Source organism: Oncorhynchus nerka, linkage group LG27, assembly GCF_034236695.1.
Source record: "Oncorhynchus nerka isolate Pitt River linkage group LG27, Oner_Uvic_2.0, whole genome shotgun sequence".
In the NCBI taxonomy this organism is placed as follows: Eukaryota; Metazoa; Chordata; class Actinopteri; order Salmoniformes; family Salmonidae; genus Oncorhynchus; species Oncorhynchus nerka.
The window spans coordinates 94727565-94743051 of record NC_088422.1 but is presented as its reverse complement, the minus strand read 5'-3'; the positions used below and the strand labels follow the sequence as shown (position 1 = coordinate 94743051).

Below are 15487 nucleotides of genomic sequence, written 5' to 3'. Positions count from 1 at the left end.
CTTCTCTGAGCTATAGCAATATATAATGGAAGCTTTGCCTTCTTAACTGCTTCTCTGAGCTATAGCAATATATAATGGGAAGCTTTGCCTTCTTAACTGGGTCTCTGAGCTATAGCAATATATAATAGGAAGCGTTGCCTTCTTAACTGCTTCTCTGAGCTATAGCAATATATAATGGAAGCTTTGCCTTCTTAACTGCCTCTCTGAGCTATAGCAATATATAATGGGAAGCTTTGCCTTCTTAACTGCTTCTCTGAGCTATAGCAATATATAATGGAAGCTTTGCCTTCTTAACTGCCTCTCTGAGCTATAGCAATATATAATGGGAAGCTTTGCCTTCTTAACTGCTTCTCTGAGCTATAGCAATATATAATGGGAAGCTTTGCCTTCTTAACTGCTTCTCTGAGCTATAGCAATATATAATGGGAAGCTTTGCCTTCTTAACTGCCTCTCTGAGCTATAGCAATATATAATGGCAGCTTTGCCTTCTTAACTGCCTCTCTGAGCTATAGCAATATATAATGGGAAGCTTTGCCTTCTTAACTGCCTCTCTGAGCTATAGCAATATATAATGGGAAGCTTTGCCTTCTCAACTGCCTCTCTGAGCTATAGCAATATATAATGGGAAGCTTTGCCTTCTTAACTGCCTCTCTGAGCTATAGCAATATATAATGGGAAGCTTTGCCTTCTTAACTGCTTCTCTGAGCTATAGCAATATATAATGGGAAGCTTTTCCTTCTTAACTGCTTCTCTGAGCTATAGCAATATATAATGGAAGCTTTGCCTTCTTAACTGCCTCTCTGAGCTATAGCAATATATAATGGCAGCTTTGCCTTCTTAACTGCACTTGAAAAGGCATTAACCCTTTAATGAATGAAAAGTGAAATACTTGAATCATAGCAATAGTAATGATGAAAATAGCCTAAATATAACAATGATGATAATGATCGTAATAATAATAACAACATAAAATGTGTTGAATAGTAATACGGTCCTTGTTGATTATTATGATGATTATACATATTATTGTGTTGTTTATAACTTATAAATCAATAATGGCATTTTGCATGTGTAATAAATAAGGTCATCATGACAAAACAGGAAGTAAAATATCGACCTACAGGGCACACACTGCCAGTATCTGCTGGTTTCTCAATGACACAAATTCAAGAGAAAATCATTCTGTTCAGATTGTGCTTTTATAGAATGAAAATCAGAAATAATTCAGATTCCATACAGTATTTTACTGAATGGGCGTTTTCCTGTCATTAAATATGAAGTGTTTCCCTGAGATAAATGTGTGTTTTGCTGTTTCGGTAGGTTAGTAAACATGTCCAGTGTGATATAAAGTTCGTGGGAAGAGTTGGAAGTTTGAGAGAAGAAAGGTGGATGTTGCGCCTTTAAGAGTTAAGAAACTTGAAACCATGTTTGCGCAACAATCAGTGCGGCTCACAGCCGCCAAAGTGTCTAGACTGGCACATGATGGGAATCAACCAATGGCTCCAGAGCTTTCCTGGGGCCCCCGTGTGTGTACGGGCGAGTGTATCCGAAAAGAATAGCAGAGAGTGAGACTGGCAGCAAAGTAATTCAAGTTTTCCTTTAAACCACTCCTGAGTCTTGAATCGGAGTAGCTACATCTGCATCCGTATGTTTGAGCAGCATAAAAACTCAATCTAAACTTTTTATTTCGGGGTTGCAAACGGATTATTCTACACTACGGTGGAAAATAACATTGGAATCTGAATGCGGCAAGGATTATTTGGGATTATTTCGTGGTGAAGCAACTCCATCGATGTGCCGTCAGAAGGATTCTCAAACGAAGGATTTAACCAAGGCTGCTCAAAGTCCAAGAAAAAACCCGAACTATTTTGCTGTCGTTTCATGTGGTAGCTATAGTGTAGTTATTGGAGGAATAATTATGGTATAGCCTATGAATTGCTGCTCGGAAAATAATCTTGGGGAATTGTGTTGCCTCTGTAAAAACAAACGTTTTCATATGGTTGTAGGATATAACAGACCAGTAAATGCATGTATGTCGCATTCTGTTTCGTTGTGTAATATCGTTACATTTGACTTTGTTTAATGCAACATACAACCGTAAATTACATTCTAATGCTGCGAGTTAGTCATAAATCTACGACCCCCGGCTGCGCATGTAGTGCGCGCCGTTTACAAAACATTAATGTTGTGCGGAGACCATAAATCAATGTGGAATCCTCACAGACCTGGACGGGAACAATACGACACATCCAAAACTGTTTAAATTGTCGTATGTTCAGGTCGAAACGCTCAGGTCTTATACGGCGACTCTGGAGAAGCCGTTTAGTCCCAGACAGAGACGGGGGAGATGGGAGAAGCAAACGAAGCGAGGAGTTTCGGGACGGTTCGTGTGGCAGTAACCCAGAAAAAATTCCCAAAACGGAGCTCGGGTCGGTGACCCGTGCCTCGCCATCTCTGGGAACTTTCGACGAAGTGGGCAACACAGACCTCACGGACAGCGCAGAGTCGGCGCCGGGGGACAATTCGGACCATGGTCAGGGGGATGCCATGTGTGTCCCTGTCCCTCATCACCGAGGCTCTCAGCCAGAACACGAGAATGACAGTAGAACGGTTACTTGCTGTTTGTTTCGAGACAGGGATCCTAGACCTCGGAGCCCCGTCTTGACCCGGGGTATTCGAAACTCTAGTCCCCGCGATGGAGGTATCCTCACGGGACGGGAGGGGAATGCTGGCTCGGTGGCCGAGCAAGAACTCAAGAACTTTACCTATGCTCTTTTGAAAAGACTCAAGGAGAAACCGCTGGATGCCTTGTTGGAGGCGGTGGAGTCGAAAGGAGGGATGCCCAGTGACTGTGTTCTGGTACCCCAGACGGAGCTGCGTTTAGGTGGCCACTCGACATCTCCCCCATTTCTGCTCTGTAAACTCTACCGATGGACTGACCTGCACCACTCGACTCAACTCAAAGCGCTGTGCCACTGTCAAAGCTTCCGGGCATTGGACAGCAGCGAAACGGTGTGCTGTAACCCCTATCACTACAGTCTCTTGTGTGGGCCAGGTAAGACATCTGAGATTGGTTACAATCACACACTTTTACCTCCTTCTACACAAATTGAATCTGTATAAATTGAAAGGGTCTGTTTTTTAGATAGGTTTACGCACAAGTGCGCATAGTGAGGCTACACGTATAGATGCTTTTCAAACGTGATAACCAAGCACTGCGTGCCAATAGCGATGCCAAGAAGGTAGGCCCACATTCTACCTGAAGTCTGGAGGATGGTGAAAGATGGGACTCATTAGAAGGCCAGGCTGCGCTAACCACTGTATGTGAGGTGAAATTAAAACGCGTTATACAGTCACAAAGCCAATTAATAATCACTTAGGGTTATACTTCTCTGCAATTAAGTGAGACCCTTGAAGTTTTGTTGATGCGCATTGTTGTAAATATTTGGTTGCTTAGCCAATGGGCGGGAGTTAACATTTTTTGTATGATTACAGCAACTGAATTCCAACTGTTGGAAGTGTAGCTAGTATACTCTCCCTCAAAAACAACACTGTACACACACTCACACAGAGCTAGAGGGAAAGGGAGAGCTTGAGTTATAATGTATTTGCAGAAAATATTTTCCCTGCTAAGTACTCAACAACACATTCCTCTATGTTTTAGTTCATGATATCGATTATATTCATTTGTTTCGTTTCTACGTTATCCGTTTGAAGATCGCTCTGAAGTAGCGCTTTGAAAGGCTCTTTTTCCTTCCCTAGGAGGTCCCCCTCTTGCTATTTAGGTGAAGGAGTGGTGATAATATACAGTTTGCATACTGCTGGCGCCAGGCTGACTAGCTGGGTATCTCACTGACTGAGTACTCCAGCAATTACTGCCTCCACTCTTAAAGAACCCGCAGCCATTATATCCACTCCGTTCCCATGGACTGTTTCTTTGTCCCAGACAACTATTTCGACAGTTCACCATTAGCTTTCTTGGTTTTATGTATGGAAAATGCCCTTTGACAACATGTAACATGTAGCCTACTTTTCTTTTGTGTTCTTTATTTATAGCCGTTTAATTAGGACCTGAAAACATATTTTATATGTGATGTAATTACGTTTTTAGTTATGAACCGTTGGAAGTGCTTATTCAACAGAGTTGTGAAGGTCTCATCTTTTATTCTATATTCTGTCTGAATAATTGTAAGTTGATCTGCCCATTCAACCATCAACTGCTTCTTTTTTACTGACCTATGCAGATTGTTGTCTGTTTTCCCAGTAATCCACGTTACTTATGATTTGATATAGTAACAGATTATTCTCTGATACCTAACTGTGTACTTCTACGCAGTACCAAGCATCTAAGACACATATTGTGTGTTTCAGAATCACCACCACCCCCCTACTCACGACTATCTCCCTCAGATGAACACAAGCCACTGGGTAAGTCAGGAAGCAACAGTCATGCCCCCCCCCCCCTCAGCAACAGTCATGCCCCCTCAGCAACAGTCATGCCCCCCCTCAGCAACAGTAAGCCACAGAGATATCTGCTAAGTTCACAAGTGGTTTCACTATAATGGAGTTTTGGTAGCATTTTACTTTCCAGCACAGTTTTGTTTTGTCTTTTTAAAGTAATTATATATTTATTAATATAACATTTATATAGTTGTGAAAAACTAAAAGTAATTACATCTTGTTCCCACTTCATCCAGGCTGTATCACAACCGGCCGTGACTGGGAGTCCAATAGGGCGGCTCACAAATGGCCCAGCGTCGTCCGGGTTTGGCCGGTGGAGGCTGTCATTGTAAATAAGAATTTGTCCTTAACTGACTTGCCTTGTTAAATAAAGGTTAAATAAATATATACCATAGGTGCCCAAGAGGTGCAGTGGTCTAAGGTGCTGCATCTCAGTGCAGTCCAGTCACTAAAGTCCCTGGTTTGATTCCAGGCTGCATCACAACTGGCCATGATTGGGAGTCCCATAGGGCAGTGCACAATTGGCCCAGCGTGGTCCGGGTTTGGCCGGTGTTTGTTCTTAACTGACTTGCCCAGTTAAATGAAAATAAATACCATTGTCTCCTGACTGGTGTAGTGGTCTAAGGCGCTGCATCTCAGTGCAAGAGACGTCACTACAGCCCCTGGTTTGATTCCAGGCTGTTTCACATCTGGCCATGATTGGGAGTCTCATAGGGCGGCGCACAATTTTCACAGAATCGTCCGGGTTTGGCCAGGGAAGGCTGTCATTGTAAATAAGAATGTATTCTTAATTAACTGACTTGCCTAGTTAAATAAATGTAAAAAATCAAATAAAAAATCAAAGTTATACCCCTTATTTTCTGTGCTGGAAAGTGAAGTGTTACCGGAGCTGAAATGTAGGGTCTTTACCTCAAAGTTAGTCATGTGCCAGTACATTATTCCTGCTTTCACATGCCTTCTCCTGCTTCAAATTCATTTTGTATTCTCCTCACACCTCTCTTTGAGGAACATGGCATTATAGTAGGACCACAACACAACGCTCTCTGGACAGTAGTTAACGCTGAAGTCTATGGTTACAATGGTTTCCATGGAGCTCTGGATTTCACTCCCCTGTCATGTTCTGTCCTTTGCAGAACTATCAGATTCAACACTGTCGTACACTGAAACTGTGGCCCCCCAGTCCCCCGACGTCGCGCCAAGACTCTTCTCAGGTGAGACGCTACTGTCAAACAGCTTCCATGCTCCAGACTTATTACCACGGAATGCTAGGCCAACATTAGCATTGGGGGCTATTACCACGGAATGCTAGGCCAACATTAGCATTGGGGGCTATTACCACGGAATGCTAGGCCAACATTAGCATTGGGGGCTATTACCACGGAATGCTAGGCCAACATTAGCATTGGGGGCTATTACCACGGAATGCTAGGCCAACATTAGCATAGGGGGCTATTGATTTAGCGTTCAGTCCATTGATAGAAAGAGTGACATAGTTTAACACAAAATTCACTTATTTCATTCCTTTATTGTTTGTTTGGGATGGGGTTTTATTGTTGGTTAATATAATGTTGGAATACAGTAGTAGATTATATGAATTTTACTTCACGTCTAGTCTGGTTCGTGCTGTGCTGTGTACTATTGTTTGTGGAATTCACTCCTAACCAATCATTCTGATCACATAGGGAAGCAGCGTGTTACTGATAGATCTGATAGGGGTATGAGTACCTCTGCCATGCATTACTCATGTTTGTATTCAGATGAAACCCTGATGAACACAGCTTAGCTGTCCAAACTTTGGTTAAATAAATCATTGCGTCAGAGCCATTAGAGTGATGATGCTTTTCCTTTCATTATCTACTGTGTTCATTAGGCTCCAAATGGAAGAAACTACACTGAAACAGGGAGGGACTGACTGAAATTGACCAATAAGAAATTATTGTTTCAGGTTTCCTGTCGCAAAACATTTTGCTACGGTGTGCCTGCCCTGAAAGCAAACAACACAGTTATTTTTAGTATGAGCACCCTAAAGACAAAGAGGAGTGTTGAACACTGGAGTAGTGCCCCCCCTAAAGACAAAGAGGAGTGTTGAACACAGGAGTAGTGCCCCCCCTAAAGGTAAAGAGGAGTGTTGAACACAGGAGTAGTGCCTCCCCCCTAAAGACAAAGAGGAGTGTTGAACACAGGAGTAGTGCCCCCCCTAAAGGTAAAGAGGAGTGTTGAACACAGGAGTAGTGCCCCCCCTAAAGGTAAAGAGGAGTGTTGAACACAGGAGTAGTGCCCCCCCTAAAGGTAAAGAGGAGTATTGAACACTGGAGTAGTGCCCCCCTAAAGACAAAGAGGAGTGTTGAACACTGGAGTAGTGCCCCCTAAAGACAAAGAGGAGTGTTGAACACAGGAGTAGGGCCCCCTAAAGGTAAAGAGGAGTGTTGAACACAGGAGTAGTGCCTCCCCCTAAAGACAAAGAGGAGTGTTGAACACAGGAGTAGTGCCCCCCTAAAGGTAAAGAGGAGTATTGAACACTGGAGTAGGCCCCCCTAAAGGCTAAGAGGAGTATTGAACACAGGAGTAGTTCCCCCTAAAGGTAAAAAGGAGTATAGAACACAGGAGTAGGGCCCCCTAAAGGTAAAGAGGAGTATAGAACACGGTAGTATGCCCACCCCCCTAAAGGTAAAGAGGAGTATAGAACACGGTAGTATGCCCCCCTAAAGGTAAAGAGGAGTATAGAACACGGGAGTATGCCCCCAAGGGTAAAGAGGAGTATAGAACATGGGAGTATGGCCCCCCTAAAGGTAAAGAGCAGTATAGAACACGGTAGTATGGCCCCCCTAAGGGTAAAGAGGAGTATAGAACACGGGAGTATGACCCTCCCTAAAGGTAAAGAGGAGTATAGAACACGGTAGTATGCCCCCCTAAGGGTAAAGAGGAGTATAGAACACAGGAGTAGCCCCTCCCCCCTAAAGGTAAAGAGGAGTATAGAACACGGTAGTATGCCCCCCTAAGGGTAAAGAGGAGTATAGAACACGGGAGTAGCCCCCTAAAGGTAAAGAGGAGTATAGAACACGGGAGTAGCCCCCCTAAAGGTAAAGAGGAGTATAGAACACTAGAGTAGCCCCCTAAAGGTAAAGAGGAGTATAGAACACGGGAGTAGCCCCCCTAAATGTAAAGAGGAGTATAGAACACGGGAGTAGCCCCCCTAAATGTAAAGAGGAGTATAGAACACGGGAGTAGCCCCCTAAATGTAAAGAGGAGTATAGAACACGGGAGTAGCCCCCTAAATGTAAAGAGGAGTATAGAACACGGGAGTAGGCCCCCACCTAAGTGTAAAGAGAAGTATAGAACACGGGAGTAGGCCCCCCTAAATGTAAAGAGAAGTATAGAACACGGTAGTATGGCCCCCCTAAATGTAAAGAGGAGTATAGAACATGGGAGTAGCCCCCCCCCCGCCCCCTAAATGTAAAGAGGAGTATAGAACACGGGAGTAGGGCCCCCCTCCCGTAAAGGTAAAGCGGAGTATAGAACACGGGAGTAGGGCCCCCCCCCGTAAAGGTAAAGAGGAGTATAGAACACGGGAGTAGGGCCCCCTAAAGGTAAAGAGGAGTGTTGAACACAGGAGTAGTGCCTCCCCCTAAAGACAAAGAGGAGTGTTGAACACAGGAGTAGTGCCCCCCTAAAGGTAAAGAGGAGTATTGAACACTGGAGTAGGCCCCTAAAGGCTAAGAGGAGTATTGAACACAGGAGTAGTTCCCCCCTAAAGGTAAAAAGGAGTATAGAACACAGGAGTAGGGCCCCCTAAAGGTAAAGAGGAGTATAGAACACGGTAGTATGCCCCCCCCCCTAAAGGTAAAGAGGAGTATAGAACACGGTAGTATGCCCCCCTAAAGGTAAAGAGGAGTATAGAACACGGGAGTATGCCCCCAAGGGTAAAGAGGAGTATAGAACATGGGAGTATGGCCCCCCTAAAGGTAAAGAGCAGTATAGAACACGGTAGTATGGCCCCCCTAAGGGTAAAGAGGAGTATAGAACACGGGAGTATGACCCTCCCTAAAGGTAAAGAGGAGTATAGAACACGGTAGTATGGCCCCCCTAAGGGTAAAGAGGAGTATAGAACACAGGAGTAGCCCCTCCCCCTAAAGGTAAAGAGGAGTATAGAACACGGTAGTATGCCCCCTAAGGGTAAAGAGGAGTATAGAACACGGGAGTAGCCCCCCTAAAGGTAAAGAGGAGTATAGAACACGGGAGTAGCCCCCCTAAAGGTAAAGAGGAGTATAGAACACTAGAGTAGCCCCCTAAAGGTAAAGAGGAGTATAGAACACGGAGTAGCCCCCCTAAATGTAAAGAGGAGTATAGAACACGGGAGTAGCCCCCTAAATGTAAAGAGGAGTATAGAACACGGGAGTAGCCCCCTAAATGTAAAGAGGAGTATAGAACACGGGAGTAGCCCCCTAAATGTAAAGAGGAGTATAGAACACGGGAGTAGTCCCCCCTAAATGTAAAGAGGAGTATAGAACACGGGAGTAGGCCCCCTAAATGTAAAGAGAAGTATAGAACACGGTAGTATGGCCCCCTAAATGTAAAGAGGAGTATAGAACATGGGAGTAGGGCCCCCCTCCCGTAAAGGTAAAGAGGAGTATATTACACGGGAGTAGCCCCCTAAATGTAAAGAGGAGTATAGAACACGGGAGTAGGCCCCCTAAATGTAAAGAGAAGTATAGAACACGGTAGTATGGCTCCCCTAAATGTAAAGAGGAGTATAGAACATGGGAGTAGCCCCCCGCCCCTAAATGTAAAGAGGAGTATAGAACATGGGAGTAGCTCCCCCTCCCGTAAAGGTAAAGAGGAGTATAGAACACGGGAGTAGGGCCCCCTCCCGTAAAGGTAAAGCGGAGTATAGAACACGGGAGTAGGGCCCCCCCCCGTAAAGGTAAAGAGGAGTATAGAACACGGGAGTAGGGCCCCCCTCCCGTAAAGGTAAAGAGGAGTATAGAACATGGGAGTAGGGCCCCCTCCCGTAAAGGTAAAGAGGAGTATAGAACACGGGAGTAGGGCCCCCTCCCGTAAAGGTAAAGAGGAGTATAGAACACGGGAGTAGGGCCCCCCTCCCGTAAAGGTAAAGAGGAGTATAGAACATGGGAGTAGGGCCCCCCTCCCGTAAAGGTAAAGAGGAGTATAGAACATGGGAGTAGGGCCCCCTCCCGTAAAGGTAAAGAGGAGTATATTACACGGAGTAGCCCCCTAAATGTAAAGAGGAGTATAGAACACGGGAGTAGGCCCCCTAAATGTAAAGAGAAGTATAGAACACGGTAGTATGGCTCCCCCTAAATGTAAAGAGGAGTATAGAACATGGGAGTAGCCCCCCGCCCCCTAAATGTAAAGAGGAGTATAGAACATGGGAGTAGCTCCCCCTCCCGTAAAGGTAAAGAGGAGTATAGAACACGGGAGTAGGGCCCCCTCCCGTAAAGGTAAAGCGGAGTATAGAACACGGGAGTAGGGCCCCCTCCCGTAAAGGTAAAGAGGAGTATAGAACACGGGAGTAGCCCCCCTCCCGTAAAGGTAAAGAGGAGTATAGAACACGGGAGTAGGGCCCCCCTCCCGTAAAGGTAAAGAGGAGTATAGAACATGGGAGTAGGGCCCCCTCCCGTAAAGGTAAAGAGGAGTATAGAACACGGGAGTAGGGCCCCCCTCCCGTAAAGGTAAAGAGGAGTATAGAACACGGGAGTAGCCCCCTCCTGTAAATGTAAAGAGGAGTATAGAACACGGGAGTAGGGCCCCCCCGTAAAGGTAAAGAGGAGTATAGAACACGGGAGTAGGGCCCCCTCCCGTAAAGGTAAAGAGGAGTATAGAACACGGGAGTAGCCCCCTCCCGTAAAGGTAAAGAGAGTATAGAACACAGGAGTAGGGCCCCCCCCGTAAATGTAAAGAGGAGTATAGAACATGGGAGTAGGCCCCCTCCCGTAAAGGTAAAGAGGAGTATAGAACACGGGAGTAGGGCCCCCTCCCGTAAAGGTAAAGAGGAGTATAGAACACGGAGTAGCCCCCCTCCCGTAAAGGTAAAGAGGAGTATAGAACACAGGAGTAGGGCCCCCCCCTCCCGTAAATGTAAAGAGGAGTATAGTGTGCAAGTATCAACACGCTATGAGCCATAAATCAGGGTCAATGCGGACAAGGAGCATGGGGGCTGGAAAGTGGAAACCCAATTCCCAGTATTCCTTGTTTATGAGGTGGGGTTGCTTGTTATTTATTGGCCTTGCCAGTTGTCAACCACTGTACATGTTTTCAAGGACATGCTCATGTTATTGACAAAGAAAGTTACTCCAGGTGATAAGAAAATATAGAACCATGTTGGGAAACTGGTCTACTGTCAATACTAGAACTGGCCCACATATTGCTTTTCACTGACACATCATCAGCGACCAGACAAGCACTCACAACATAAGCAGCTGAGCTTCTTGTTGCCATCTATGGAAATGAGGTCCAGATGAGGAGACCTGACATCAGGGGTCTCCGCAATACTTCCATGATCATTTTACTCTTCTCTTTAAAAAGTCCCACAAAAGTCAACGCAACCAGTAACATTGTATGCTAAAGCAATGGCATATTTCTGAAATTAATTTCACTCGAGTTCGCCCACGTTTCATCACCTACCTATGTGGATTTTGTTATCGGACATCAGTTCACCTCCAAAACTAGAAAGGGTTAACAGTTAGTCTTGAATATGGCAGCACAAACACACACCCCTAGCCTAAGGTATATTGCCCCCCCCCATCTGTATGTTTGCATAAATGGGCAAACTCTGCAGTTAATGAAGTTATTATGTTGTGCTTTACTCCCTCTGTTGAAAGCCTATTAAGACCAACCAAAGAGAGGGCCACATAATGCTCCTATTGTGAAAGTCGGATGGAGGGGGTCTCCTACAATCTAGATGCCACAGCAATGTAGCTATGTTCTCACTCTCTCTCTCTGCCCCCCCCCCCCCCTCTCTCTCTCTGTCTCTCTCTGTCTCTCTCTCTCTCTGCCCCTCTCTCTCTCTCTGTCTCTCTCTCTGTCTCTCCCTCCCCCTCCCTCCCTCCCTCCCTCCCCCCCCTCTCTCTCACTTTTTCTCCCTCACCCCGTCCCCGTCCCCCACTCCCTCTCTCACCCTGTCCCCCTCTCCCACTCCCTCTCTCTCCCGTCCCCCTCTCCCACTCTCTCCCCATCCCCCTCTCTCTCCCCATCCCCCTCTCCCACTCCTTCTCTCTCTTCCCTCAAATCCCTCCATTCCTCTGGGTAATTGAGCAGTGGAAGGGGGTTGGCATTTTGTAAAGCAGAGTGGAGCAGAGTTCTGGTAAGAGAGGCTTTGGGGGGCTGGCTAGCAGGGCTGTCTGAAGCAGGAAACAGTCCCCTCTGGTTGAAACTCGAGTCCTGTTTGTTTACGCTGGGGGTCCTTGTAGTGCGGAGAGAGACCGCAGACTCACTCCATCAAACTCCCCTGCCCAGCTCGTGGGGTGTTGAAAGGTGAACTAGCGTTATGTCCAACCTATCTTGAGCCGACTGTTTGTTCATAGCCAATCAAAACAGCCCTGAAAGCCCCGCCATGAGCCCCCATAGTCATTCAGTTAGTTAGTGTGTTTTGTGTCGTTCCCAAACTCTTTACTCCCCAAATGTTTCGTTCTCTTGTTACTGTTTACAGGAATCGTGGCACATTCCCTAGCTACTGTTGGTTCTACAAACTCCCAACACTTTTAGCTTCCTTCTGAATCTGCTGAAAGTGGAGTTTTGGGGGAGAGGGAGAGGTTAACATTTCTGATTCAAAGTGAGTGCATTCAGTCCTGTCAATCCACAGTGTTGATGTTGGTTGTAATTTGTAGCAGGCACACAGAGCCAGTGACCCAGAGATAACAAAGGGAGAGCTTCTCCTATTGTTGGCCAGGAGAGTTGAGTGGAAATGGAAAGATCAATTTACCAAAGGTCGTCTGTGTGGTCCCTTCACTGCCCCGCCCCCCAGGCTGGATCAAATGACAGGAGGGGGAATAAGGAAGGAGTGCAGCAGGCACACAAATGTTTTCATTCCTCAACGTTTAAAGGTCAAATGAAATCAACCTATTCAGAACTTCTTCTTTTTAAAAATTCAGCCTCAGTTTAGTTTATCTGTATGGATTAGATTATTGTGAAATAATTTATCTTTATACTTTACAAATGATCAGTTGTAAAGTGAATGATCAGACTACATTCACAAAAGGTTGTGATTTAAGGTGTAACAAAAAAGAATGGTTGCATTTGGTTGAATCATCTATGATCTCTTCTCTTTATTCATCTTCAAACAGTTGCTGTGAAGGCCTTGCAGCAGACAGGGTGTGGTGGTGCATACGTTCTACACAGACATTTATCATTCCATCACTTAACGTAACCTGAAAACACACCACAAAATGTCCCTTGCTTTACAAATAGAAATGTCAACTGGAAGCTTTTAGGGCTTTTAGGGGGCCAGCTAGCGAGCGAGCTATCTCTACCTTCAGTCTAAGGTGTGTAAATAACACAGGGGTAGACCGCGTGTCACAGGCCTGTTTGTCGTTAAGGCCTCATTCATGGGAAAGCCAGGGCAATGCCTTGTGTGGACGCTCAGGAATGTCTGTCTGAATGACTTGGTGGAGATAACATCGGTGCTGAGGACTCTCATAGGGGTTCTACCAGGACACTGGCTAACTCAGCACTCTACACAAGAACACTATCAAGGAAGAGATCTATTGAACTTGATGTGGAGACTAGAGGCATAAGCAAAGCATACCAGCTCAACCCTTTTTTCCTACCGAAGGTAATGGGGGACCATGTAAGATCAGGCAGATTATCAGGGTAGGACCGCTTGATGTTGACTCACGAAGGTAACTATATTTGTTGCGTGTTGTTTCTTCAAAGTGTAAAAGCATAAAAGAGAGATTCCACTGCTGGTGGTATTGCATTGAGAGATAACGTGTGTCTAACTGGCTACATCTAAAAATGAATTGGCTTCCTCTCCTTGCCTCCTCTCTATATTATCCACTGACCTACACAAAGCCCAGATAGTTCAAGGTAATTATGCTGCATGAGCTTCCCGTACTGTTCTGACCTATCCTGGATCCAAGCTAGCTGCTTTACAGTAATGAGACTGGGTATGAGTTGCACTCTAGTCTTGAGGTTAGGTGAGTGGACCCACTTCCTCTTTGCCCACCCTCCCAAATCCAATTTTTTGCGGCTTGTTGGTTTAAGCGGTGCGAGGAGGACTCAGTCAAACAACATCCTGCTTCAGAGCCCCTGTCTGCTCTTGTACCCGCGCCAGGCCATGAATTGGCCCTTTGACTGTGGGGGCACGGCACTGGAATGCTGGGAAGAGAAGAGGGGGGGCCAGAGTGTTTCAGAAACAAGGAGAGGATGGTGGGGAGAGGGGGGGAGGAGGGGTTGGTCGAGAGTTACAGGTGATACGTGTTCGAACGTATCGCCGTCAGGACGAGGTTTTGTAGAAGTCCGTGTGTGTGTTTTCTATGCTGTGACTGACGCGCTACATTCTCAGCTACATTTCCAGCCACACCAGGGCTGCACAATTCAAGTATTTAAAGCCCATAGTCTGGTTTTAGCTGCTCTTAATGAATCCATACCTGAACTCCCTGGTATCAATTCATCTCTGATTAGAAGTCAAAGATGAAAATGTACTACTACATACTAAAACCAACATCCCTACAGAAACATTATTCTTCCCATCTCAGGGTTCTCTGTTTGACCTGAAGCGATAGCGTGGTCCCTTTGACCTGAAGGGATAGCGTGGTCCCTTTGACCTGAAGGGATAGCATGTCTCTTTGACCTGAAGGGATAGCGTTGTCCCTTTGACCTGAAGGGATAGCGTTGTCCCTTTGACCTGAAGGGATAGCGTTGTCCCTTTGACCTGAAGCGATAGCGTGGTCCCTTTGACCTGAAGCGATAGCATTGTCCCTTTGACCTGAAGGGATAGCGTTGTCCCTTTGACCTGAAGCGATAGCATGTCCCTTTGACCTGAAGGGATAGCGTTGTCCCTTTGACCTGAAGCGATAGCGTGGTCCCTTTGACCTGAAGCGATAGCATGTCCCTTTGACCTGAAAGGGATAGCATTGTCCCTTTGACCTGAAGCGATAGCATGTCCCTTTGACCTGAAGGGATAGCGTTGTCCCTTTGACCTGAAGGGATAGCATTGCCCCTTTGACCTGAAAGGGATAGCATGTCCCTTTGACCTGAAGCGATAGCGTTGTCCCTTTGACCTGAAGCGATAGTGTTGTCCCTTTGACCTGAAGCGATAGCGTGGTCCCTTTGACCTGAAGCGATAGCGGAGTCCCTTTGACCTGAAGCGATAGCTTTATCTCTTTGACCTGAAGCGATAGCGTGGTCCCTTTGACCTGAAGCGATAGCATGGTCCCTTTGACCTGAAGCGATAGCATTGTCTCTTTGACCTGAAGCTATAGCGTTGTCCCTTTGACCTGAAGCAATAGCGGGGTCCCTTTGACCTGAAGCGATAGCATTGTCCCTTTGACCTGAAGGGATAGCATTGTCCATTTGACCTGAAGCGATAGCATGTCCCTTTGACCTGAAGCGATAGCGTGGTCCCTTTGACCTCAAGCGATAGCGTGGTCCCTGGCATGCGTACAACACTTCCTCTTATGCATGACTGAGACACATTAGAGTATGGAATTCAACATTAAGAGCTGGCCCATTAACCACTTGCCATTTCCTCAAATATTTTCCATGGCGGCTCTTTTTCACTGGGAGCACATAGGTCCAGAGCTAGCAGCAGAGCTCAGCTCACTTCTGCTTTCCACTACCTTTAGACTAGCGCCACTACAGGGGTCTTTACAACTGGAAGCAGATGCCTTCAACCACTGATTTAAAAGGATTTGATAGGTGAAAGCAGTATGGCTGAAATCTATCCAGTCCTTTTACCTAGCAGTGGTCCAAGAAATGTTACCTTGGCTGGTGTAACCGATGTGAAATGGATAGCTAGTTAGCGGGGTGCGTTCTAATAGCGTTTCAAACGTTACTCGCTCTGAGACTT

General features: G+C 46.0%; 1 protein-coding gene across 1 annotated transcript in view; it reads left to right on the top strand.

Annotated features, from left to right (window-relative positions):
* Nucleotides 1-1474: 1474 nt before the first annotated feature.
* Nucleotides 1475-15487, top strand: part of LOC115117187 (mothers against decapentaplegic homolog 6-like) — a 28938-nt gene continuing 14925 nt past the window's right edge. Inside the window, exons 1-3 of the mRNA XM_065012373.1 lie at nucleotides 1475-3055; nucleotides 4372-4428; nucleotides 5595-5672. Of these exons, the coding sequence (XP_064868445.1) occupies nucleotides 2272-3055; nucleotides 4372-4428; nucleotides 5595-5672 (919 nt within the window). The 5' untranslated portion in view covers nucleotides 1475-2271. The remainder of the gene's footprint in view (nucleotides 3056-4371; nucleotides 4429-5594; nucleotides 5673-15487) is intronic.